This window comes from Giraffa tippelskirchi, chromosome 6, assembly GCF_054371585.1.
Source record: "Giraffa tippelskirchi isolate mGirTip1 chromosome 6, T2T-mGirTip1v1.2.pri, whole genome shotgun sequence".
In the NCBI taxonomy this organism is placed as follows: domain Eukaryota; kingdom Metazoa; phylum Chordata; class Mammalia; order Artiodactyla; family Giraffidae; genus Giraffa; species Giraffa tippelskirchi.
The window spans coordinates 135,700,834-135,728,081 of NC_137280.1; the positions used below are offsets into that span (position 1 = coordinate 135,700,834).

General features: G+C 44.7%; 2 protein-coding genes across 5 annotated transcripts in view; one reads left to right on the top strand and one right to left on the bottom strand.

The window, feature by feature from the left end:
• LOC145508724 (uncharacterized) overlaps positions 1 to 27,248 on the top strand; it is an 885,448-nt gene that overhangs the window by 12,308 nt on the left and 845,892 nt on the right. Inside the window, exon 6 of one of the 3 annotated variants that reach the window (XR_014055559.1) lies at positions 16,908 to 17,092. The exons of the other annotated variants lie outside the window; for them this stretch is intronic. The gene's annotated coding sequence lies outside the window, so the exon portion shown is untranslated. Of the gene's footprint in view, positions 1 to 16,907; positions 17,093 to 27,248 lie in introns of those variants that run through there. 3 annotated transcript variants of the gene reach the window in all.
• Positions 1 to 27,248, bottom strand: part of GLRA1 (glycine receptor alpha 1) — a 94,564-nt gene that overhangs the window by 2,458 nt on the left and 64,858 nt on the right. For both annotated transcript variants that reach the window (XM_081495973.1, XM_081495972.1), the window contains exons 4-8: positions 19,088 to 19,311; positions 16,260 to 16,342; positions 14,800 to 14,937; positions 12,315 to 12,529; positions 4,740 to 4,886 (exon numbers count right to left, since the gene is read on the bottom strand). In XM_081495973.1, coding sequence (XP_081352099.1) covers positions 4,740 to 4,886; positions 12,315 to 12,529; positions 14,800 to 14,937; positions 16,260 to 16,342; positions 19,088 to 19,311 — 807 coding nt within the window. The remainder of the gene's footprint in view (positions 1 to 4,739; positions 4,887 to 12,314; positions 12,530 to 14,799; positions 14,938 to 16,259; positions 16,343 to 19,087; positions 19,312 to 27,248) is intronic.

Here is a 27,248-nt window from a genome sequence, read left to right on the forward strand (position 1 = left end):
CTGAGTCTGTCTCTCCCAATCCCGCCCCTGCTTCCAGCCCTTTCTTTTCCTGAACTGATTCCTACTCAGACTCCTTCCCCGAGCCTGAGGTTAGGCTCAATGTCCCTGATGTGTGATCCATACATCAGGATTCCCTGCTTTTCCATTTTTTATTTTTAATCTCTTATCACATTGTTTTCCTTGATTAATGTCTGTCTTTCTCATTAGACTGTAAGCTCTATGAAGGCAAAGGCAAAGTGTATCATGTTCACTGCACCCTCAACATCAGACATATGAATATATTTCCTGAGAAGGAGGTCAAAACTTTGCAAATATTTGTTGACCAAATGGTTTACTTGCATATCCAGTCTGTCCCAGCTTCCTTTTTTTGTTGTTGTTGTTAATTTAAATTAAAATGGTGTTGTATTCCTAGCACCTGGAGAATTTGATACATATGATGAATGCTTAAGACATCTTTCACAAATGAGTGAATCTGGTCCAACACCCTCATTGCAGAAATGAGGGTAAGAAGGTGGGCTCCAGTACCTGGCAGATGGGTGCTCAACAAGTGTTTTTCTGTGGGGAGGACAACAGTAGAGGGTTTATGCTAGCACTGAGGAGAGGACCGGGGGAAGCTGGCCAGGTGACTGGACCCTGTGCCTGGGAGCAGGACTGGGTTTGACAGTCTTGTTTATCAATATACATCTGCTCACTGTAGCAATACTGTGGGGTGGGTGGGAAGAGGGTGTGCTTGAAAATGTTTTTTCGCTAGGCTCTAGTTATTCAGACGGAGACTCAAAATTAACTTTCTGTATCGCTTTGGGCAAATTATTTTCTGCCTTCCTCATCAGTTAAACATGAGAGGGGAGGGGATGGGTGTGTGGAAGCCTCATCTGGTTAGAAGGTGATCAATTTTACATTGTATCCAGGAGAAAGGAAATTCCCTAGAAATAACTGGACAAAAGCCTACTATTCCTATTCGAGCCAGCAGATGGCAGGCAACGAATGCCCAACTGCATCTGGAGCTGCGCAAGACTGGAATAGGGGAAATCCGATCGAAGCCAGGGAGGTTGGTAGTGTGCCTGCCCAGTCGGGCTCACAGAGGTTTCCTAATAATCTGACTAATGAGGCTGGCTGGAGAGTTCGAGGACCAGATGGTTTCTGCCCAGCAAATGAGGTAACATGGGAGGGTGGTGGGAGTCGAGGAGCCCAGCCAAGATCATGGGCTCAGAGAAACTCAGGCATGTGGCTAGTTCCTCTTCACTCACCATCTGGGGCTTAAAATCCTCTCTGCAAACTTTCTGCTAAAGGGAGGTTTCTGTAGCCCAAGCTAATATATGGCCAGCCTACAAGCCACATCCACAGGGCCTTACTCCAAAGGAAGCTGTTTTTTATGGTGAGCCCAATTCTGCATCTTCAGTTTCTGACATTTGTGCCAAGTTCAGATCCTGTGGGCACAAGGTCACACTAATTCAGATGCACACCAGGGGCCAGGCAGGAGAGACAGTGATGAAGTGAATTGGGGCCGTGGACTGCGTTCCTTACCTAAAGGCATTTGCAGTGAGCCTGTACCATGTGGGATGTGAATCCAGAGGGACCAGAGGCTGTGATGTTTTGAGTGAAGCTGGAAGTGTGATTTGAAATGCTGGCACTTCATTCCAGATTTTTAAGGTACTGCTGGTGAACTTAAAGATATTTGCACGGTGAATCTGACCTTCTAGCTACTAGTTTTTGACCTCTGCCTTGGGGTAAATCTTAGTTCCTATTTAAGATCTAATAAATGCAGGACTATTTTTATCTGCTTCAGGATGGACGCTGATGAACAGATAAGCAGCTGGTGGTGTGTGGTCAGTGTTTTTAGAGATCAGCCATGGGTCTTGGAAGACCTCTGTGTTTTTCCCATCAGTGCCTCCAAGATCCTGGTGACTTGCCCCTCCTCTTTGTCATCATCTGCACAGGAGGAGTGGACAGAACCCTCTCTGAGAGCTCTTCCAGCACCAACATGCTGTGAGAGAATGAGGAAGGGACACAGCAGAGGAATCTGATCAAATCTGCACAGTGGCCTTATTCACATTTTACCTGGCCAGAGACAAAGCTTGTTTTCCTCTAATACATAAAACTGGTAGGCATTTGGCAAGGGTGGAGGCAGCCTTTGCAAATACTGTAGGTCTGACAGTGTTACATATCTGCAAGGGGCTCCATTCACATTTTAGTCCATGCACATAATGCCTGCTGGAGCTATGCAGGGCACAGTCTAGTGACCTGGTACCAGTCAAGTATTTTGGGCATAGTCTTCCCATGTAAGCATCTCTGTGATAAATTATTGACGTTCTTTTTGCAGAGGGAAATGCTGAAAGCTGCTAGCCCCTGGTCAGGGAAAATAGAAGTAAATTCCAGAAATAGTTGTGTTTGGTCAGTTCCTTGCTTAGATTGTGTTAAGAATCAGAGGCTAGGTATCTGATGGACAGTAATGGAAAGACTAAAACCAGGATCTTTTAAGAAGTCCTGTCTGGCCAGCTGCACCCTAGATGCTTGCTTCCCTCTTCCAGTGCAGCTTTTATCCTAACTTCCGTGGACAGCCTGTGTCTCAGAACGTCTGCCTGCCGCCTGGGGTAAACTGCTAGAAGTTAATCGAATCAGATTGCTGATGTTTAAGAAACATACTGAGGGAAATGTGTGCCTTTGGAATTGTTTTAATTCCTGGTACTTGTGTGGCAGGAACATAACTTAAAGCTGTGTTGGGATCTGATTTCATCTTTCACCAGTCTCCCATTGTGCCCATTTTACAGATGTGGATGCTGGTCCCTTGAAGAGGCTAGCTGAAAATCACATAGCAAAGAGAACTCAAGAGGCAGAGTCCTTTGTCCCAGCACTTGTAGCTGGGTAGACAGCTGCTTTCAGGAGGTCAGTCTAAAGCAGGTAGGGCCTAGGTGTGTGGTGTGGCCAGTGTTTGAGTTCTTGGTTGCCTTCATCCATATCTGGGAAAGCTCCCAGGCAGCCTCTCAGACTGCAGGGTCTCCTTTTTTTATTCCATTAGTTTTTTTTTTTTAATCCCTTTGTCCATTTGTTCAGCAAATTCCTATTCCACGTTCACTATCTATCAGGCCTTGTGGTAAACACCAGGGCTGTATCAGTAGTACTGAGCAAGAGTAGATATGGTCTCTGACCTGATGGAACTTACCATTCACTGGATGGTGTGCATGAAACAAACTCCTGATTGAATGTAATTATAACTCGTGTCCAGAAGGAAAGAAACTGAGTATCGTCTTGGCTGACATAAACAGTGTCTTTGTGCATATCAGACGAGCGGCACCCTCTGCTCTGGGTGTCTGAATTGGGATCACTTCCTCTAGCTGATACAGTCCACGCCAGGGCAGGACTTAAGAGAAGAGCGCTTCCTTGGCTGGGGGCCCTCAGATACAACCTGCATGATCACAACAGCCTGGCATCAGCACCTCAGTACAGGGCCTGCACCTTGACTAGGGTGTTAGGGAAAGATGCCACAGCTGAGAACTGGAAAATGAGCCCTTCAAAGCAAAGTGCACTGGAAGAGCAACCTGGGTGGAGAGAACAAGACACCTGAAGTCCTGTGTGTGTGTTTGAGGAACTATGAAAAAAGCCAGTGTGGATGGTGCTCAGAGAGCAAGGCAAAAAGTGACATGAAGATGAGACTGGAGAGAAAAGCAAGTCCTCTGATCCCTAGGAGAAAGGTCTCCTGGGGAAGTGGTTACAGACTTGGGTATGGAGCCACTTTGCTCCCACAGAGTTAACAGAGGTTGGTCACTTTTCAGAGGCGGTCTGCCAAGTTTTTTTGTTTTGTTTTTTGCTGCACCACATAGCTTGCGGAGTCTTAAGCATATGGGATCTTAGTTCCCTGACTGGGTATTGAATCCTGGCCCCTTGCAATAGAAGTATGAAGTCTTAGCCACTGGACTGCCAAGGAAGTCCCTGCCAAGTATTTCTTTTTTTTTTTTTAACTGCCTTTCTTCATTAGTACTCAAACTTTTCAAGTATATATTAATGTACTATTTTATTTTAATAACCCTAATGACAAGATACAGAGAAGGAAATGGCAACCCACTCCAGTATTCTTGCCTGGAGAATCCCAGGGACAGAGGAGCCTGGTGGGCTGCTGTCTATTGGGGTCGCAGAGAGTCAGACACGACTGATGTGGCTTAGCAGCAGCAGCAGCAATGATGAGATAAACTTGGTATTATTTGCATACTTTAAATGCCTACTTTAATATTTAATTTCCAAGTATTTATTCTCTCTCATAAGGGAAGAGAATTCACTCCAGGGGAAGACCTTGCTGCATGCCTCTTCTTGGAGATAGGAAACAAAGGCCCGGAAACTGGACATTCTATTCTAAGATCTCATGTTCTGTGATACCAATCTCTTCTGGAATCAGGCTCATTGAAACAGTGCAGCCCACTCTTATAGAAAACACCAGCAAACATCCCGCAGCCTTCCATGCTTTGGGTTTATAGCTAGTTTCTATCTTGGCCCCATCAGGGTTTGCTCCATCAATTCTGTCTTCAAGTATAACCTGATAATTAGTGTTATTAGTGTTAGAAGAATGAGTGCCCATAAACCCAATCAGGGCTTTATTTATGGGAGGAGAAACTAGGACTTGTAGGACTTTGATCTGTATTTTGTGCATGCTTTATCCACCGAGAAGAATGGTACAGCAAAACAAGTTTCATAAGACAAGATTGCCCAGAACTCTTCTGTTTACCACCAGCATTGAGCCAAAGGCCTACCTTATGATGTCTTCGCTTCCTCCTGAATCGGAGCAGCTCTTTGTGCTGCCGAGACACAAAGTTGACGGCGGCGTACTCAAGCAGGGCTGAGAACACGAAGAGCAGGCACACGGCCATCCAAATGTCGATGGCTTTAACGTAGGACACCTGGGGTGGAGGTGGGGGGAAGAACACAGGAAGGTGAGGAGAGAGCAGAGTGAGATATTGAGTATGGAGGGATGTTTTCTGCTCCTTAAGAACCCCCTTCCCCATCATCCTCTGTCGTTTCCTCTCAGCTGGAATATTGGATGGAGGGTACAAAAGGAAACATGAGAAATTCATCAAGAAGACTGGACAGAATATTGAGAAAAAACATTGTGCCTAGGAGAGCCCTAAAGAGAAGGGGGATAGTGTGTCCATCGTTCCATCATTGATGGAATAGAATGTGGTGTTCAGACTGAAGGTGATAGGAGAATTTTTACCTAATGGTAAAAGTAAGTGGAGGATGTCAGTGAGAATGGTAGAGCAACATCTTCAAAAACTATCTCCCCCTAAAAAAGCTCTGAGGACTCTATCAAAAATGGTCAGAACCAACTTTTCTCCAAACTCTGTTAATGAATCAAAGTCTAACAGAAATCCTATAAACATTTATTTGAGGGAAATCAGTTGAATCCCAGTAAGAACAGCAGGCTTTATGGCATTAAAAATAACCCAGCTTTATTGAGATATAATTCATGTATCATACACATTTTAAGTATAGAAATCAATGATTTTATATCTTCACAGTTATACACAATCATCATCATAGTAAATTTTAGAACATTTTCATCACCTCAGAAAAAACCTACTACCTTTTATCTATCACTTCCTTATTCCCCCAGTTCTCTTCCTCCAATCATGGACGTTTTATGTGAATGGAATCATAAAATATGTGGCCTTTCCCTTAGCATAATGTTTTCAATATTCATCTACATCATAGTATGTGTCAGTATTTTATTTTTTATGGCCAGATAATAGTACACTGTAATTGTATGGCTATAACACATATCATTGATCCATTCATCAGTTCAGGACATCTGGATTGCTTCTACCTTTCGGCTCTTATTAGGAATAATGCTGCTATGAACGTAAGTTTTTGTGTGGATGTACGTTTTTATTTCCTTTGTGATGTTTTAAGTTGCCCTATTCCCATCCTCTTGTGTGTGGCTCTGTGCTAGTCTTGTAAAGCAACAGCCTGCAGGCACAGTGAACACCAGTATCCTGACAGCCACTGGATGGGGCTGAAGAGAGTAGGAGCTTCTTTAAAGCTATGTTCTCAGGGAATTGTTATTTGACCTGTTTTATGGTTCTCTGAAAGAGACCACTCACAAGGCTGTCTTTATTTGACCTGACTTGGAGCTGTCCCAATGTGAGCAGCTTTTTCCTTGAGGGCATTTGTTGAAAACAATCATTGGCAAGTGTTGAACATTACATCAGCCTCAGGCAGTTGGTAACAGTTGAGGCAAACAATTGGTTGATCAAAAAGAATAAAAGGAAAATTGGGAGAATGAGCTGTCCATAAAGCTATGATATATTCCTGGGAACCAATGTGCAGTTTTAGGCCTATGTGCATGTCCAGGGTGATTTGAGAAGGCTCTTAGCTGTCAACTCTAAATAAGCAGAAAGTAAAGGCTGCTGCAGAGTTTTAAACTGCTTGGCTCAGTGATATGCCACATTATATTATGTAAATGTATAATTTTTATCAAAGAGATTTAAGATATACAAAGAAATAAGAAAGTATGGTGAATGCAATGTACTGAATGTTTTATGTCCTCCCAAAAGTCATATGTTGAAATCTAATCCCAATATGGTGGTATTTGGAGATGAGATCAATGGGAAATAATTAGGTCATGAGAGTGGAGCCTTCATGAATGGGAATAGTGCCTTTACAGAAAGAGTCCAGGAGCTAGGTTACTCTCTTTCTGCCATGTGAGGATACAACAGTAAGTCAGCAGTTTGTAACTGGAAGAGGATCCTCACCAGAACCAGACTATCCTGGCACCCTGGTCTCAGATTTCCAGCCTCCAGAACTGTGAGACAAACTTACGTTGTTTGTAAGCCACCCAGTTTATGGTACTTTGTTATAGAAGCTGGATTGATTAAGTCAGATCCATACAAAGGAGAAAACGCAGTCAAAAAAAGTTGTGCCCAGATATTGGACTTAATACACAAAGACTTTAAAATCACTTATATTTTTAATATGTTCAAAGAACCAAAAACCTTGGCTACCCAGCTAAAGAAAAGTATGGGAACAAAGTCTCACTAAGTAGAGCATGAGAAGCTACAAAAAAGAACCAAATCTAGAGTTAAAAAGTAAAATAATTGAACTGAAACTTTCACTGGAGAGAATTAAGAACATATCTGAGTGGACAGAAGAAAGAATCAGTGAACTTGAGGTTATCCTGTCTGAGGAACAGAATGAAGAACAATGAACAGAGCCTGAGAAACGTGTGGGGAATCATCAAGTGCACTAACCTGTGTTTGATGGGTATTTCTGAAGAAGAGAGAGAGAGAGAAAAAGGCAGAAAGAATATCTGAACAAATAATGACCAATATTTCCCCAAATTTGATGAAAAACACTAATGTACACATCAAAGAAGCTAAATACACCCCAAGCAAGATAAACTCAAAGAGATCCACACCTAGACATACCATAATCAAACTGAAGCCAAAGGAAAAGAATCTTAAAAGCCAAAAGAGAAATAATTCATCATGTACAAGGTATACTCACTAAGATGAGTAGCTGATTTCTCGTTATAAACCAGGGGATCTAAAAAGCAGTGGGATGAAATTAAAGATGATCTAAATAAATGGGAAGATATCCTGTGTTCATGGATTGGAAGACCTAACATTGTTAAGATGTCAATACTCCCCAAGTTCCTATATAGACTCAATGCATTTAAAACTAAAATTTGTTTTTATTGTCGCTGCAGAAATTGACAAGCTGATCTTAAAATTTATATTCATGTTCATATGGAAATGCTAAGGACCCAAAATGGGCAAAACAATCTTTAAAAAGAACAAAGGTGGAGGACTCACACTCCTCAACTTCTAAACTTACTATAAAGCTATGATACTCAAGAGTGTGATGCTGACATGAAGATAAATTTGTGTGTGTGTGTGTATGTGTGTATATATATATATGTACATGTATGTGTGTGTATATATATATATATATATGTATATGTATATATCAATGGGATAGAATTGAGAGTCCAGAAGTAAACCCATATTTTTGGGTTTACTTAGTCAAAGCCTATGGCCAATTGACTTTTGAGAAGGATATAAATTCAATGGATGGAAAGAATAATCTTTTTAACAAACTGCTGGAATAACTGGATATCCACATACAAAAGAATGATATCCCTTCCTCATTTCATATGCAAAAATAAACAAAATAGATTGAAACCCTATATTTAGAGCTAAACTATGTAACTCTCAGATGGTAAAGAATCTGCCTGCAATGCAGGAGACCTGGGTTTGATCCCTGGGTTGGGAAGATTCCCCTGGAGGAGGGCATGGTATCCCACTCCAGTATTGTTGCCTGGAGAATTCCATGGACAGAGGAACTTCCTGACAGGCTACAGTCCATAGGGTTGCAAAGAGTTGGACATGACTGAGTGCCTAAGCACAGCGCATGAAATTCTTAGAAAAAGTGTATGTGTAAATCTTCACGATCTTGGATTAGGCACTAGTTTCTTAAGTATGATACCAAAAGTACAAATAACAATAGAAAATTTAAATTAATTTCCTCAAAGTTACAAACTTTTGTGCATAAGGAACATTTTCAATCAAGTGAAAACCTGTAGAATAGAAGAAAATATATGCAAATCATGTTCTTAAGAGTTTAAAATCCATAATACACAAAGAACTATTACAACAATAAAAAGATAAATGCCCCAATTAAAAAATGGGTAGAAGATTTGAATAGATTCTCCATAGAAGATATAAAAATGGTCAATAAGCACATGAAAAGATGCTAAACATTATTAGTTATTAGGAAAATTCAAATCAAAACTGTGATGAGATAGCACTTCACATCTATGGAGATATTTATAATCAAAGACATAGAATAACAAACATTAATGAGGATGTGGAGAAATTGGAACCTTGGCAGTGTTATAAAGTGGTATAGCCATTTTGGAAAATAATTCGGCATTCCTTGAAAAATTGAGTATATAATATACCTATAACTTATATATTATATATAATATATAGTATATATTAATATAATGACTATAATGTACCATATAATAATGTATCTTTAAGAGTTGAAAATATATGTCTGCACAAAACCTTATACACAGGAAATGCTTGTTCACAGCAGCATTATTTAAAACAGGCAAACATGGAAATAACCCAACATCCATCAACTGATAAATAGATAAATGAACTGTGATCTATCCATGCAACAGAATATTCAGTTCAGTTCAGCTCAGTCATGTCCGACTTTGTGATCCCATGAGCTGCAGCACACCAGGCCTCCCTTTCCAACACCAACTCCCGGAGCCCACCCAAACTCATGTCCATTGAGTCGGTGATGCCATCCAACCATCTCATCCTCTGTCATCCCCTTCTCCTCCTGCCCTCAATCTTTCCCAGCATCAGGGTACACAGCCATAAAAAGAAATGAAGTAGCGATACATTCTACAACATATGTAAACCTTGAAAATATTATGCTAAATGAAAGAAGCCAGAAAGCGCACATACTGTGTGATTCCTCTTAGGTGAAACATCTAGGATAGGCAAATTCATAGAGGTGGAAAGTAGATGAGTGGTTGCCAGAGGCTGGTAGGAGGGGAGAACAAGGAGTGACTGTTGATGAATATGGGGGTTCCCTGTGGGGTGATGAAAATGTTCTGGAATTAGACACTGCCGAGGGTATACAACTTTGTAAATATACTAAATGCCACCGAATTTTATGCCTTGAAAGAGGCAAGAATGTCAGGTTGAGTGTTATTAGCAAACGGAGCCCACTTTCAAGGCCAGTGTAAACAATGGGTGGAACAGAATGTTGAGTCTAGAGTCAGTTATAAGTGAAGGGGATGTGGCGTAGACTATTCACAGAGAGAGGAGCAGCATGTTGAGCCTAACATAAGGAACAGGAAGCAGGATATTCCTCCTGCTGTTGCAAATGAACAGAGCAGAATGTGCTGTCAGCTGGTAACAGTAAACAGAGGGTTTGGTTTCAAGCTTTTATAGTAAACGTAGCAGAATGCAAAGTCTAGCCTTAATGGTATAAAGGGCAGATTGTTGAGTTTTCTTGTCAGGATGGGTAGAGGAGAGAGTGGTGTCTAGCATAGATGGCAATTGGAGTAGAATGTCATGTCTCACATTAAAAGTTAATGGAATAGTCAGTGTCACGAAAAACAAAAAAAACAGTGGGGAGACTCTTTAGTTTAAAAGAGTAAACCATATGCAATGTGTATTGTTATTGGATCTTTGATTGGATCCCTCACCATGTCTACTGATGACGGTTTTTGGACCATTGGGAAAATCTAAAGGCTCTTTAAATTTTGATGAAATTATGGAATTATTTCTAATTCAGTGATATTATTGTATTAATGTTAATTTTTTAGTTGTGATAATATCATGTGATCATTATTCCTTATTTAGAGGTGAATTGTCATGCTGTCGGTAACCTTCAAATGATTCAGTAAAAATTGCATCTATCTACCTACTTACCTATAGAGAAAGATAAAGACAATGTGGAAAATGATAACTGGAATTGAGGTGAAGGCTACTAGGTATTCGTTGCTTATTCTTCCAACTTTTCTGCATCAGAACAGGATGTGAAGTGCTGTATTCATTGCACATGGTGCAGAATGTTGCATTTAGCATAAGGCTGAAGGGGGCAGAATATGGTTGGTGTCTGGCATTAATAGCAGAGCACCATGTTGGGTCTTCCCTATAGCTCAAATGGTAAAGAATCTGCCTTCAGTGCAGGAGACCAGGGTTCGATCCCGGTTTGGGAAGATCCTCTGGAAAAGGGAACGGCAATCGACTCCAGTATTCTTCCAGAGAAGCTTGGGAGGCTACAGTCCATGGGGTTTCAAAGAGTTGGACACGACTGAGTGACTTAACACACACATGTTGGGTCTGGTGTTGAGGAATGTGGAAAGTGGCTCCAATGACTAGCAAACTAAGTGGAAAACAGCACCGAGCACTCGATACAGGAGAGTAAAGCAGATTTAGGCATCAAGCGCTCATAGTGAATGGAGCCGAGTGTTGTTACCTCAAGTGTGGGTGAGTGGAGGAGCGTGTGGCGTCTGGCATTAATAGTAAACGAAGCAGAACATTCTGTCTAGTGTTAAATGTGAATTAAACAGAATGTGAGGTCTAGTGTTAACAGTGAAAGGAACAGTGTTGCATTCATCGTCAAGTTGACTGGAGGAGGATTAGCGTCTGGTGTTGGTATGAATGCAGTGGAATGCTGTATCTGGTGTGAGAAGAATGGAACAGAATGCTGGGTCTAGACGGAGTTCATGGAGCAGAATGTGTATCTGGCGTTAGCAGTGTGTGGAGTGAAATGTGCTGAGTGTTAATAGTGACAGAGCAGAACATGGTTCAAGAGTTAATAGTGAATGTAGAAGGTGGTGTTTAACATTAGAAATGCCAGAATCAGACTGGGGTACTGCAGAAAAGAGTACAACAGAGCAGGCACCAGACTGCTGTCTTATGAAGGACCTGGTGACAAGGTTGGCCCTTGGTTGACATCTGGAACTTGGATTTTGGGCATATTCCCATTTTCCCTAACTGATAAGGGTGCCCACCATGTTTTGACCACTGGTATAAACAGTGTGGTTTAAGCTGAACACCTGCTTTTCTCTTTGGAGTCTGGAATTTGGGGATGTGGTGGGCAGAGGGTACTTGTGTGACCAGCACCTAATAAAAACCTTTGATATTGAATCTTAAATGAATCTCAAAACAATTTCTCTCTGTCTCTCTGGGTGGAAATTTGTCACACATATAGCTGTGTTTTTGTTGCTGGGGTGAGAGTGAGCTCTGTGTGGTCCCTCGTGGGATGGAGAGACGGAGGAAGCTTGCACGTGGCTCCCTCTAGACTCTGCCTGTGTCTTTTTCTCTTATCATCTAGCTGTGTATCCTTAATCTATCACTGTAAGGAATCTTAGCTGTGAGTTCAACAATTTGTTGAGTCTCTGATTCCTATGAATCTTTGTATGTGGTGTGGTCTTGAAGACCCCAGACACAAAGTGCCATTGATGGTGAAAGGAATGGAATGTTGTCCTCAGCACTACTGTGAAGCGGCTGGAGAAAGTGGAGTTGAGCGTTAATAGCAGATGAAGCAGAATGTGGGTCTAGTGTTGGTAGAGAATGGAACAAAATGTGGTTATCTGGCAACTGTATAGAACATAATGTTCTATTCAGGAAATGTTCTGGAGGAAAGGTTTGGTGGATCTGAATGCTGGATCCTGGTGAGTTTAGAGGATCAAGAAATAGTGCCTAATTCCTTGTGCATGCCTGATCTCAGGCAGGGAAGGGAGACGTGTGTCCTTGTCTGTTCGGTGTTCTGTGCTCTTGGGTGGTGGGACTTACCTTGGGCAGGGATGCTCGAGAACCGGAGCTCTGGGTGGTCATGGTGAGCACAGTGGTGATGCCCAGGCCCACACGGGCAGGGGCAGCATCCATGTTGATCCAGAAGGAAATCCACGAGAGAATGACAATGAGCAGGCTGGGGATGTACATCTGGATCAGGTAGTAGCCCATCTGTCGCTCCAGGTGGAACCGGGCCTCGATGCAGGTGAATTTGCCTGCAAGAAATTAGAGTGGGAAGGCAAAGTGGCCTAGTGGATAGGAACAAGGCTCTGAGGTCAGAACAGCCTCAGCTGGAATCCTGGTCCAGCCTCACACTAGCCCTGTTCTTGGGTGAGCGTTTGAATCTTTCTGTGTCTCAGTTTCCTCATCTATGGTAAATTGGGGATAATGATGATGATGATGATAGTAAATAATAATAATGCCAACCTCACATGGCTACTTGTGTTTACTGCGATGGTAAATGAGATGGTAAAATGAGTAAAGAAGTTAGCACAGCCCTCACAAACCATTAGTGCTCAGAATGTCATTCGCCATCAGCCTCATCATGTGATTACTTGAAACCTTTGCAACTATTCTGTTGCTAAGAGTGGGCCCAAGTGGATCATTCTCTATCCTTCTGCCTGTTGTGTTCCATCAAAGTGACTCATTTCTGTTACTTCCTCCAGTAAAACCTCTCTTCCCTTCCATCTCTCCCCATGTGAGAAAGTCCCCTATACCTACAGGGAGAAGTTCAGCCTCTGTAGTCTGCCCTTCACAGTGCAGCCTGTTTCCACCCCATTTCCCTTCTTTCTTCACCTCACCCGTGACCTCTACACTCCAGCCCTTGCCTTGAACATCCTCTGTACTTTCACACTTCTGAGTTTTTGAGCCTGATAATCCCTCTGCCCATAATGCCCTTCTTCTACCCCACAACCCACCAAGGAATCCTGCCTCTCCTGTATGGCAGTTTAATGGTGACATCTCCTCCAGGCAGAGTGCCTCTTTTTTCCCCATGTCCCTTCAGCTCTGTTCACATGAGCATCAGAGCCTTTGAGGCGTAGTACACTGAGTAGGCAAGTCGACCTCTCTCTCTTTCTCTGTCCTCTGCAGCAGGCTGTGGACAGCTCATCTCCCCGTCTGTGTGTCCCTTGAACTGGGCCAGGCCGTCCCCTGGTGGGGTCTTGGCTCCAGTCCACTGACACACAGCTGCCAGGGGGATTTCGTACAGTTTCCTGGACTGCACCTTCCGTGTGGTCAGGGCCTTGTGTCTTTTCTCATTAAGTCCACAGAACTAGCCTGGAATTCAGCTCTTACTTAAATGTGGGTAATGAAGGGCCACTGAGATAATGAATGAGAAAAACGCTGTGGTGTATGAGAGTTGGCTGTGATTATTTGATGCCTGGGGACTCACTGGCCCTCTGTACCCATAGGCCCTGCATCCTCCAGTGAGGAGGGCTGACCATGGCCTTGAGCATCCCTGAATATTGGTAATTTGGAGGGCCTGGAACCAAATTCCTTTGGAGACTGAGGGATGACTAGCTTGCTCTCTCTCTGAGTCTCAGCTTCCCAGGGATGAAGAGAGTATTTTTGAAGTTTCTATGATATCTATCTACGAGGTCACTGGAAAGGGACACCTGTCCTAAACAGAGCAGAACCCAGGCTGCCTGCTTTTTTTCTGGGCCTTCTACTTGCATCGGAATGCACGGTGGTTTCCCTAAACTCCTCGCCCTCACCTCCTCCTCTCCTTGGCCCCTGTCACAGCCTATCATGTGCCGCCACTTCACTGGGCTGCATTCAGACAGCAGGGCCCCTGCCCGCCGCACACAGCTAGCATACTGACTGGCTGCCTTTTGTCTGCAATGTTCCATAAGCTCCTTCCCCGCCTGAAACAGGGCAGGCGAAGCCAGTCTTTGTCCTGCCCCAGTTCATTCGTGTGTTCAATCTTCCAGCCTAAGCCCAGCAAAGCCTGGGCTAGGCATGGAAGGTAGAGAGCTGAGATAGAGAGTAGGCTTCTCCCCTCTCTCCTCATAGCTTACACTCTGGGGGACCCTTTCCAACTTCACTGCTCACTAATCCTCAGTGACGGCTTGTAGCTCCCTCCGGAGATCTAGTGGGAACATCATCTGCTCTTGCTCCCTGAGAAATGCCAGCCCCTTTGTGACACTGCTAGATGTCTTCCCACTGGCAGCTCTCCCTTCTGCCTTAGGTTCTATCCTGAGCTGAGCACATCGCTACCTGGAAGAAAGACTGTATCTCCCAGTTCCCCTTGTCGTGAGCCGTGGTCCAAGCTCAAGTTACTCGCCCCAGGACTTCAGGAGGAAACTGTGGGAGCCACTTTTGGTTTCAAGGGACATTCCCTTAACCCCTGGGTAATAAATACAGAACTAGATCCACCATGGGTACCTTATAAGACGCATTGAGTCAGTGATGGCCTGAGTGTGTGCAGTGACTTTTGGCCCTGGCTGCAGTAGGGTGGGACCTGAGGAGGGTGGCCCCTTGCACCTACCTGTGTTGTAATGCTTGGTGCAGTATCTCAAGTCCTTCTCCTCTTTCAGGATAAACTGGGGTAGAGTTAGTCCGTCTGCCACCTGCACAGCCCCCTGCTCCTGCCACTCAAAGATGAGGTCATTCATGGTGTATCCAACTGGGATGGGATCAGAAGAAGGAGAAGTCACCACCTGGAAGCTCTTATTAGAAGCATATCAGGGGTGTTTAGGGTTAGAGGTGAAGAGGCATCAGACCCTCAGTGGAACTCATGAGACTATATTGCTTTATTTCCCCACCCTCCTCCCCCCATGGGAGGTTAAAGTTGGTTTAATTGCTTGTGTTTACTTCACAACCCTGTTACCTCTCTTGCTTCTCCCAGCATGCCATCTTAGCATCCCAGCTCTCAGTTCTGTTGTCAAGTTTAGCTGACCTCTGCTATTTTTTGCCTGTGTACCATCCTTGCAAGCACACCCCCCCCCCAACTCCCGAGGAATAACTGTATGGATTGCTGTCATGGTGGGGCTATCAGTTGGGGGACCAGGTCTGAGATGGTGACTCATTTAGGCCAATCAATCTCTCTGCCCCAGAACCTTGACTCTTGAGTAAAGTGACAGCAGGGTGGGAGCTGGCTGGTGCTGAGTCTCCTTGGAGGTGGTACTCCAGGGAATGGTCTGTTAGTTCCTGTTGCCTAAATGCTCTGCCCTGGTTCTTGTACTTTACCTTCTCCTTCAAATCCATGAGGAGTTTGAACCCCTATGCCCTTCCACTTAATTCCAGTCTTTAAATTCATCAGATTGGTTTCTGTGTTTCCAATCAAGTAAGTGAGCTACCCCATTGGTTAAAATCTTGGTTCACCTGTGATCTTCTCCATAAAGCCTTCTCTGTATCCTGTCTCCTTCCCAATCAGAAGGAAGTGCCCTTTCTGCCTTGAGGCCACAGCGTTTTGTACATCTAACCCTACACTTACCACTTGCTGCTCTGCGTTAGAATTATTTGTGTGGACAGACATCTCTCTCCCCTGCTGGAGTGAGCAACTCTGGGAGTTTAAGGACTCTGACTTATTTAAGCTATTACTTCTCTATTCCTGGTGAGCATGTTCACAGAAGACATGGAACAGTGCCTCTTTGGAGAATGCTGCTGGCTCTATACCTGGACCTGAGTCAGACAATGTAAGGGTAGTTACATTTCTAATGCACTTTCCAAGAGCAAAGCCCCTTATCTGGAATTTTGGACTGTTAACAGTATGGCAACCCACTCCTGTATTCCTGTCTGGAGAATCTCCATGGTTAGAGGGGCCTGGTGGGTTACAGTCCATGCGGTTGCAAAGAGCTGGACATGACTGAGCAACTAAACATAGCACACAGCACAGTAATCTCCTGGGGTCCACGGGTTAGGAGCAGCTGTGTGGGGATTTCTACTGGTCCCATGGGTAGAGGATCTGATTTTTTTTTTTATAGAGGCCTCATGCAAGGGACTCACAGCTTTCCAGTTGCATAATGCACGTCTGGACATCCATGGGGAAATTCTTCAAGTCCATGGGGCAGGCCAATGTCAGGGTGATTCTGGGAAGAGAAAGGAGTTGAATGATGCTGGATCCACAGACCAGGGAAGTTGTACCTCCATGCTAGTTACTACCGGCAAATTAGTTATCTAGGAGAGGGCAAGGAGGTCAGGGAACTAAATGTTTATTGAAGTAATATATGGCATGTTTCCACATCAGAGAGAGAAAGGAGGTTGCCTCCAGTCACACAGAGTCTGTGGAACTTCTGGGCTTCTTTGGTGTCTGTCTGGCTTCTAGAAACCTGCCTTTAGCAAGTTGCCTGAGGCCTGGAGGCCCTCATCCTTACTCTTCTGCAGAGCTCTTGGGTATGGACAGAGCCTGACTTTTAAACTGAGCACTGCCAGGCCTTAGGCATCCCCAGGTGCATCTGGAGCAGGTGTGTAGGTGGTTCTTGGCTCCTCCCTTCACACACTCATCAAAGGTGATTTCCAAGAGGTCCCCTGCCTTCTCAGTGTCCAAACACAGCTGATTCCCATCTGTGGGCTCCTGTTGGGCTCAGCTGGGAAGCGGTGGTTGCCCCAGGCTTTTGGGCTAGCCATTGATTTTGGGTTGTTCAACCCTGGCAGAGGCTGCAGTCTCAAGCAGAGGGAGTCCCCTTAGCAGAATCTGAGGTCTGCAGCTCAGCTGAGATGCAAGGCTTCAGCTTGAAGGGCTCTGCCAACTCCTGAGCCCCTGCTGCAGGGGATGGAGAAGAAAGACCAGTGGAGGCCAAAGAGACTTCAGTCGTCAGGCCAACTCTCGCATTTGACAGGTGAGAAAACCGGGGTGCAGAGGAGGCTAGGGAGGGGCGCATGTCAGTTCACACAGCAAGCTGATGGCTCAGCCAGGATTCAAAACTGTTGCTCCTGACCTTTGGGTTTTGAACTCATGTATTTGCTGATGGGCTTTCTAGCACTGCTGTCCTGAAAAGCCAACCTCAATGCCCAAAGACCCCTAACTGGTGGTCATGTGGGGCTTAGCTGCTGGCACCTTGGCCCCACATGGTGAGGCACACAGCCCTGGGTGAACGCCCCCCTCCAGCTTTTACCCAACGGCTGTGGATGTGGGCCCTTTAAGCGCAAGGCAGAAGTGAGGGAGGGAAAGAAGAGGGAAAAGAGGGGGTGGGAGGAGGAGGGGGAAGGGAAAGAGCACGCAGTTGAATTTCTGCAGATAAAAGCTCTAAAGTGGGGCAACTGTCACACTGGGTTAATTTCCTGAAGTTGAATGACCTTGGAACATCACTTTCTGCTGATTTGTCCTTCTGTCATGCTGCACTGGGGCTTAGCTTCCCGGAGATGTGAAACTAGCCTGGCTGCAGCAAATCCCTAGCCAGCAGGGCCGTGGTGGCCATCCTGAGCCTGTCACTCTTCCAGTCTGGATGTGCGTGGGGTGGGGTGGGCAGCAAGTGAGCAAGGCCATGTTGGCCCCTGATTCCTCCCAGTCTGCCCTCCCGCAGTGCCTCCTTTCCCTTCTGAGGTCCTTGCGTCCCCCTCCTACCCTGTCTGCTCTCCAGAGACTTTGAGACAAGTCACACTTGGGGATTAGGCCCTGTACGGCCTCGCCTATGGGCCTGGACACTTAAAGCTCATCTCCTAATAGAATTAAAAAGATATATTCCCCTGAGGAACTGATGGGGATGGGGAGGCGTTTAGGACCAGTGTCCCTTTAAGCTCTCTGAAATAGAAATATGTTCATCCAATATTTGAGTGCCTGTTGAATGTTCTTATAGGCTCAGAGTGGGCATTAGATCCACACTAACATAGTAGAATCTAGGTTCTGCTACTAAATAGCTGTGGGAACTCTGGCAAGTTGCTTAAACTTTCAGATCCTCACTTGTCTAATCTGCAAAATAGGCATAACAAAACCTGCTTCACAGAGTTGTTGGGAGGATTAGAAATCATATGTGGAAAGTCCCAGCCTAGTGGGTAAATTCTCAGGGAATGATGCATAGTAAGACTATTACATGGACATTGGTTCTTCCCTCCATGACTTGCGGGAGGAGACTGGGAATTAGGTGGGATGGAGGGTGCAGAGTGTGGCAGAAAATTCTGAAGGTTTGACCCCCAACTAGTGTCTGCAGGATACCTCCCAACCTGGAAAGAGGGTCCCAGGTTCTTAAAGTCAATACAAGGAATAGAGGGTAGAAAGGTTTTATAATCAGGACGGAGCCTCCCTGGTTTATACCTGTGAGCAGCACTGTCCACCTAGCAGGCCATTTATGTTGAAGTTGCTGTGATTTTTTTAGACTTCGTGCCTTTGCTCCTGCTATTTTTTAAAAACTTACGTAAAAAATTACATTAAAAAAAATGTCGTATGAGATCTACCCTCTTAATACATGTTTTAGTGTAGAGTCCAGTATTGCTATCTACAGGCACACTGATGGACAGCAGCTCTCTGGAACTTAGTTATCTTGAGTAACCAAGTGTTCCTGGGGTGGGCATTGACTTTTGAATACTCTTTTCCCATCTTGTTTTATTGAAATGCTGGGGAAACTTGGGGGCCTCACTTTAACCCTCCCTCTCTAGGCTGCTTCCTTGGTCCCCCTGGTTATAATGAACCACGGACTTCTAGAAGCTTCCATGGTGTTTGATTCTTTCTTGCTGTGTAAGAGGCAGAGCAGGCTCTGTCTGTTCTGCAAAGGCATTGGGTTGTCAGGGCCCGTTCACCTCTGCTCAGCCCTCCTCTTAGTGTCTGCTCCCAGAAGCCGTGTTTTGAGGATGTGTGTGTTGGGGGGGGTGGTGTCGGTGATGAGCCTGACAGAACTCACCTGATGCTGTAGAGGACATTTCCGTTTCGGGAGATCCTCAGCAGTTTGTTGTCCGTGGTGATCTCGTGGAAATGGGCCCCCTTCTCATTGGCGAAGAACAGGTCAGGTTTCCAGATGGAGTCCAACATGGATGGGTCCAAGTCCAGAGAGTCATCGGGGTATTCATTGTAGGCCAGCCGGGGGTCATTCCACTGCTGCCGCAGGAAGATGTTGACCCTGTAGTCCTACAGCCAGGAGATAAGGAGGTGGACTCAGAGTTAGGCCCTGGATTGTCACATGGTGGAGGGCCTGGGTGCTTCCAGTCAGTGTTCCCCAAAGCCCATCTGGAGGATGTCATCAGAGTGTGGCTGTATGTCATGTTGGGGTGAGGCGTCAAGTCTGTGCATCAGGCAAAAATCAGGGGAGTCATAATTATCCCTGAAAATTCTCTGGATGCCCTATTAAGTATAGTCAACTCTGAACTGATATTATTTAGATATTTTTCTTTTGAAAAACTAAAAAAAAAGAAATCCATACTAACCCTAACCTGTTTTCGTCCTGTTAACATTTTGTCATGTTTGCATCAGTTTTTATTATATAAGAGAAATAATACATCACAGATAAAGTTAAAGGCCCCCTCTGATTATCAACCCCATCAGTGCAGTTATTCTCAGGACCACTAAGCTTTAAGAGTCACTATTCTAGAAAGATTGAAAGAACAGAAAGACTAAAAGCTAATGCCTGAGCAGTCACACTATTTTGCCCAATTCCCAAGAAGTGAAGGAAGGTTGGGTGGAGGAATTTTATAGTGTTCTGCTGGTCTTAGAATTCATACCACTCTGTTTTGGTACCCACCTTCTATTACCTTCTATAATATGTGTCGATTTGTTTGTTTGGGGAGGATTAATAGATGACACACCTTACTGAGTTTTAAACCCAGTGCTAAGTTAAATGCTCTCTGATGGGACTGTAGTGTAGTTACTCCACTGAAAAAAGATTACAATCAAACCAAGTAGGGAAATGTTTGATTAAAGCAAATATATCAGATTTCTTTATTGCGGGACTTCTCAGAGACCTTAATATACTAAGGAGTTGTGTGTATTTCCAAGAAGAGATTAGACTATTCAGTATTTCCTTGGTTCATTTTGGCCATAGAACTCTTACTCTGTGCACGCTACTTGTCTTCTACAGAATGTAGGTTAGAAATTGCTGTCCTAGTCAAAACTACCCGCTTCTCCATCTTTATTTTTCTCCAGATGAGGAAACTGAAATCAAAAAACAATTGAGACTGGCTAGTGTCTCTCTGAAAAGGCAAAGCAGAGCCCATTTTGGAGCCTGGGTGCCTTGACTACTAGCTGAGGATTTGTTCATTGGATCCTAGAGGAACTTAAAGAATCCATTTAGTTTGTATTCACATCCTGAGAAGCAATTCATGGCATGGGTAGATCTCCATGGTGGGAAATTGGGTAATGAAGTTAATAAATGTTTCCATTAAGAAAAGTTTAAAATTTTGTTAGAGACCCATTGTAAACTTGCAGCCCATGAATATTCCACTGCATGTAGAAATTGGGGTGTATTTGAGTTTTCCTATGAAGAAGTGTCTAGCTCTCTCTGTTGGATTCCCAAGAGGGTTTATAGTTCCCTAGAATATTATAACCTCAGTTCAAGTCCAATGTTAAATGTTCTCCTTCAAGTAATAATCTCTACTCACAAGCACCTGCTATTGCTTTTTCTCTGAAGGTGCAGGATAAGGGAGGTTGTGCTATGTTTTCTTCTGGGGGCTGCCTCTAAATCCTAATCACTCTTGGTCTGTCATCAGCACGAATGAACTGAAATAAACAGCCCTTCTTCCCGCCCTCACCTTCACCCCACCACTTCCCCCTTCAGCTCATGCCTCATTCTGTTTGCCTATAGAAATATCAACAGCTTCATAAAGTGTTCCAAGGTATTTTATAGGGTTGTTCTATAATTTAATTGAAGCCTCTCCCTCCAGCCCCATAGCAAATGGCATTTGGTCTCATAATTTCATATCTTATAAGTCCCAGGGTGGAGGGAAAACTTTAGACCAGACTGAAAGTTGATGCTTTGTTTTTCCTACTGACCGTAATAGATAGCTTCCAATCTGGTTCCATCTGATCAGGGATTAGAAATGGCCTCTTTTTGTCCTGTGGATTTACATGAAGTGTGTGTGTGTGACAGAGAGAGAGAGGGAGAGAGATGAGGCACTGCGCAAGTCATGTCAGAGTAAACAGACTATGAATGGTTGGACAGAAAAAGCCTTCAAGTCCCCAAACCCCAGCTGCACTTCTGATGTTCTTGCCAGTGACATGTCAAATAGTTTATGTGGCTGGAAGGAGGAAAATAAAGTGGCATTTAAAATGGCCTGTTAGGCACCAGGCACTGTTCTAGATACTGTCACATACATTTAATCCTTACAAAACCCCTGCAAGCTAGACGTTCACATTCTTCTCACAGTGAGCTTAAGGAAACCGAGGTTTGGAAAGGTTGAGAGGCTTGTCCAAGGCCCAGAGCTAGTAAGCAGCAGAAAGTGTGAAAGTGCAAGTGTTAGTCACTCAGTCATATCTGACTCTTTGCAACCCCATGGACTATAGCACGCCAGGCTCCTCTGTCCATGGGATTCTCCAGGCAAGAATACTGGAGTGGGTAGCCATGCCCTTCTCCAGAGAATCCTCCCAACCCAGGGATCAAACCCACATCTCCTGCATTGCAGGCAGATTTTTTTTTTTTACTCTCTGAGCCACCAGGGAAGCCCAGTAAGTGGCAGAGCTGGAGTCTGAATCCACATCAGCCCAGCCTCCTAGTGAGAACTTGTTGATTATGTCCCCTGGCAGTGGCTGGCCAGTTCTTTGCTGGGGACCGTTTTCTCTCATCCCCACAGCCTGCTCAGCCTTATCTCCTACTAGGGGCCTTAATGCCCACAGGCTTTCCTGATTTCTTCCTTTTCTGATCTTCTGGTAAAACCAGATCACCAGAAATGTTTAATTTAGCCCTTCCTCCCTGTGTCTTCCCTGGTGGCTCAGATGGTAAAGCGTCTTGCTTACAATGCGGGAGACCTGGGTTCGATCCCTGGGTCGGGATCCTCTGGAGAAGGAAATGGCAACCCACTCCAGTACTCTTGCCTGGAAAATCCCATGGACGGAGGAGCCTGGTAGGCTACAGTCCATGGGGTTGCAAAGAGTCGACACGACTGAGTGACTTCACTTGCTTTCACTTTGCCTGTGTCTTGTCTCCTTAACTTGATGCGAAACAATTAGAGACAATAGACCTGACCTTGTAGTTCTCTCATACCATCCTACCTACCCACCCAGTCTGTGTACCTTGCGGGGGAGGAGGAGGAATGTAGCCAGAAAAAGTTGGAGTATGAGCTTTCCCCATTTTATGGCTGGAGAGACTGAGACTCTTTTATAAAGTTCACACAACAGTTCACAGAAGACCTGGGATTAGAACCTTGATTTACTTCTCTGGGCCCCACTGTTAAAAGAAGGAGTTAGGAGGGGATTTCCTGGAAGTCCAGTGGTTTAGATTCCATACTCTCACTACCGTGGCCTGGGTTCAATCCCTGGTTGAGAAACTAAGATCTCTCAAGCTAGGTGAGGCAGCCACTCACAAAAAATGTTAGGCTAGATGGTCTCTAAGTGAGTGAGTGAGTGAAGATCACTCAGTCGTGTCTGAGTCTTTGGGACCCCATGGACTGTAGCCCACCAGGCTCCTCTGTCTATGGAATTCTTCAGGCAAGAATACAGGAGTGGGTTGCCATTTCCTCCTCCAGGGGATCTGCCTGACCCAAGGAGCAACCCCAGGTCTCCTGCATTGTAGGCAGATTCTTTACCCTCTGAGCCACCAGGGGAGCTCCTAGGCGGTCTCTAGGAACCCTTCCAAATCTCATAGGTAACGATTATTACTTTTATTTTTTCCGGTGACATTTAACTGAGTGTCTAAGTGCCAGGCACCGTTCTAGGAACTGGAGAATCCATTGGGAACAAGAAAGACATGTTTATGGTGTCCCAGAGCCTACCATGAGGTGCTTACACCACACGGATTCAGGGCTCTGCTGAGGCTTGAAACAGGTCGCTGGGAGATACAGAGTTCAGGCTCTCCATCTAGATTTGGATATGGGGGTCAGGGAAGGTGCCGGGAAGATGTGATATTTAAAGTGAGACCAAGTATGGCAGAGTTGAAAAGGAAAAGCATTTAGGGCAGTTGGAACTGCCCCTGGGATGGCCTGGAGACAAAGCAAGAGCACGTGCCTTGGAAAGAACAGCGAGTGAATGAATAAGGGCAGGAGCGGGAGGAGGCACGCAGTGAGTGGAGTCTTCAGAGAATTCTAAGTAGGGAAAGACGTTATTATAGTTGCATTTTATTACTGATATTTAAAAATACTTTAGTTTTCTTATTACAGAAGTAATCCATGTTGATTATAAAAAATAGAAACATACATTACCTAAAAGAAGAAAAACAAAATAAAAACTGTAGGATTTTATTATGAAATGCTTCATAAGCAGTGAGGGTAGGAGATGTGGAGACTCCCACAGGCAACTTGTCTCCTCCTCCCAGTGGCCTGGCTCCTCCCCTCTGAATTGATTGATTTTTCTTGTCCCTGGTTGGTAAACAGCAGTGGGAAATGCCATTCAGAAGGGATCAATATAATTGTTGTAATCGACTGAGAGCTAAATGCCGTCTCACTTACTTGGCTGTACACTCCCGTTGGTTGGTATTCAACATGCTGGGAGTCCATATTCAGGTTCATGGGCAGGAGAAGCAGCATTGGAGTTCTCCACTTGAGAATCTCAGGTCCTACCTCCTGTAGTTGGCTTCTAGTCCTCAGACCCTCAAGGTGGCCCATCTTCTAAGTCCGAGGGGGAGGGTCTGCCAGAGCTCTGGCTCAGCAGGCTCTAGCATCCACTCTCCAGTCTCACCTCTGAGATTCTCTGATGGCCTGATTTCTGGAAACTGGGCAGCTTGCATGCTTGTGAGACCAAGGCTTCCTGTGTGCCACTCCTCTCCCCACCCCTGTTATGTCTAGTTTTGCACTCTAGCCTCTCCCAGTAACCTCCTCTAAAACTGTAAATTGTGGTGAAATAGGAAGCATGAGGTGCTTTAGTGGGAAAGCGCTAAAAGCCTGGTGAGAGTGTTGGTGAAGGGGACATGGAGGGCAAGATATGTGCCCACTGCAATCAGAACCCAGAGACACTACCCAAGAGGAGAATGAAGAACCAGATTCTTATGTCTTCCTGCTCTCAAAGGAATGTCTCTTCTCTAAATGAGATGCAACTCAGTAAACACTTATGAGGCCCAGCAGGAAAACAATGAACGTGGAGGCTCAGGCTTCTCCCCTCATGGAGCTCAGATTACCTAGCCAGCCAGGAAAGGAATGGGCACAAATCTGATGTACAAAGCTGAATGTGATAATGGTCAGAAAAGATTCTACTAGATATTGCTATTAGATAAGCAGCTGTTAGATATTGCTTTTAGGTTGTTAAGATTACTTCCAGGTGAATCTGGAAGTGATTTTGGGGAGAAGGTAGCATTTGAAATGGCTCCTATCAGGTTGTTCCATCCTCCTGAAGTTAGCATCTCTAGATCTGATATTGTTCTGAAATAAGAGTAATACTTGATTTCTGCTGGAAAGGAGGCCAGTAATGTGTGAGGAGAAAGGACTGGGTGAGGAGTACAGACATAAAGCATGACTAGATGTGAGGGACTGAGGGCTGCAGTCTTGGTGTGTATAGGATTATGGTTTGTAGAGTTGGAGTGTCAGAGGCATTTCATGTGGAAGGAATAGCATAAGCAAAGGTGTGTAGGCAGGGGCATTCACACAGTTCAGTTTAGCTGAAGCATCAACTGCATAAGTAACAAAATGTCTCCCTTATTGAGGACCTACTATGTACCAGGCCTTTTGCTAAGCAAGACACAAATTGCATCTCGTTTTATCTTTAAAACAATCCTATGATTATAGGTATTTTCACCTCAGTTTTATAGATGAAGGCTCAGGAAGATTAAGTATTTAGTCCAAACTCACATAGTAAATAGTGAGGTTGAAATCTGGTTTGTCTGAAACCAAGTTCTCTCAACCACTCTGCTGTGTTGAGGCTGTAGAATGGATTGGTTTGAGACTGTGGGTATCCTTAACTACCAAACCAAAGTGTTTGGATCTTATTCTGTGACCAGTTGGGTACTACTACAGTTTTAAGCAGCGAAGCAATAGCACAGTTTGACTTCAGAAAGATCAGTGTGGCAGGCATGACCATGAATGTTGAAGTGAGAGAAAACAGGTCCAGGGAGACCTGCTTTGAGGCCATTGTGACAGTTCAGTGAAAGAGGAAGAAGAGCTAAACTAAGACAGTAGGGATCGAGAGTGGGACACAGGAGAGAACCATTGCTCTCTGTCATCATTGTCATCTTCTTCGTCAAATATTACATGTAGACTTCTGTCTCAGCTCTTTCATTTTATAGATCGCCCAGAGAGGGAAAGAGACTTCCTGGGCCACATGGCAATCAAGTGTGGACTTTCATACAGAAATCTTGCCCTAGTCCACTGCTTTTTCTAACCACTTGTAGAACTTTGAGGGCAGGAGGAGGAGAACCAAGGTGAATCTGCCATCAGGCAGGCTCTGCTGTCTTAGAGAAACTCTGAGACAGCTCTGACCGGGTTTGGGATAAGATGCCTGAGAACTGGACCTGTCTGCTAAGAGCTAGGGAACAGGAGCATTGAGAGAAAAGGGTTCAGGCTTGATTCATGAGCTGCTGCTGCTTTTCAAGCTTTTCAGACCTCCGAGATGCACCGTGGAACTGGAGTCATAGACATTGCCCCCAAATGTGAGAAGGGTCAGCCCCAGACTCTTCACAGACCTGCGAGAGTGTGGAGCTGACTCACCAGCATGTGCAGAGTTTACTGAGTTCCGACTGAGTGCCACGCACAGTGCTAAGTGCTTGACTGAACCCTCTCCCCAGATTCTCACAGGGACACTGTTTTATGGATAAATTGAGCATAGGAGTTCTTAATGCTTTGTCTGAAGTTAGTGATGGGCTTCTCTGGTAGCTCGGTGGTAAAGAATATGCCTGCCAATACGGGAGATGTGAGTTCGATTCCTGGTTGGGAAGATTCCCTGGAGAAGGAAATGGCAACCCACTCCAGTGTTCTTGCCTGGGAAATCTCATGGACAAAGGAGCCTGGCAGGCTACAGTCCTTGGGGTCGCAAAAGAGTCGAACAAGACTGAGTGACTAAACAACAAATGAAGGTGCATAGAGGTTAGAGTGCTTTTCCTGACACCACACAACTAGCTAGTGGCAAAGCTGGAGTTTGAACCCAGGATGTTTATGCCAGAGCCTGAGCATTTAACCACTAGACTATACCACCCAGGATCTCCCAGTTTTGTACTGAGCCACAGTTTTGTGATACCTCAGTGTCATCAGCAACTGCCTCTGGCTGTTGTTATGTACCTGTGGGTTTGTAAAGACCCACAATTAGCAGAAAGTATTGAAAAAGGGCAAAGGTCTAAACACTTGTGCCCCAGGTCCAGCAGGCTCGCTCTCCTGCCTTGTTCCTGGCTTGCCCCTTGGATCTGAGCCTTTGTCCGCTCTACACTCAGGTTCAGAGCTGGCAGAGTCCCTATACCTGATGTTGCCTCTTGAGCTCCTGGTGCCTACTCCTCCCTCTCCTGAGTCGCTACCCTACCTGGAGAATTCTCGTTTGGTTAACACACAATCAGGACTGCATTTGTTGTGAGGAGCTGTAGGTGGTTTGGACCAGTGGAGCGGAACCTCTTTGTCTGTCTTTAGGGGATCACTAAAGCCCAGCAGGAGTTTAATAATTACATAAAAATGCTAATAGCAGCTACTTTTATTGGGATCTAACATTTGCTAGAACTTTATATGCTTTGTGTTTCTAAACTTTTTATCAGCCTAGAACACTGGATATTATTATACTCATTTCACAGGGGAGGAAACTGAAATTCAGAGAACTTAAACAGAGGTGAAGTGTCTTGCCTCGAGTCCCATAGCTTGTAGGCGCTAGAGCAGGAATATGAATCCAGGAATGTCTGGCTCCCAATTTCATATTCTCTTGACAGTTACATGCTGCCTCTCTATTTTCTTTCTTTATTTTGAAAACCAAGTTCCTAGATAGGGAGGTGAAAGAAACATAGTAGACTAGTGTCCTTG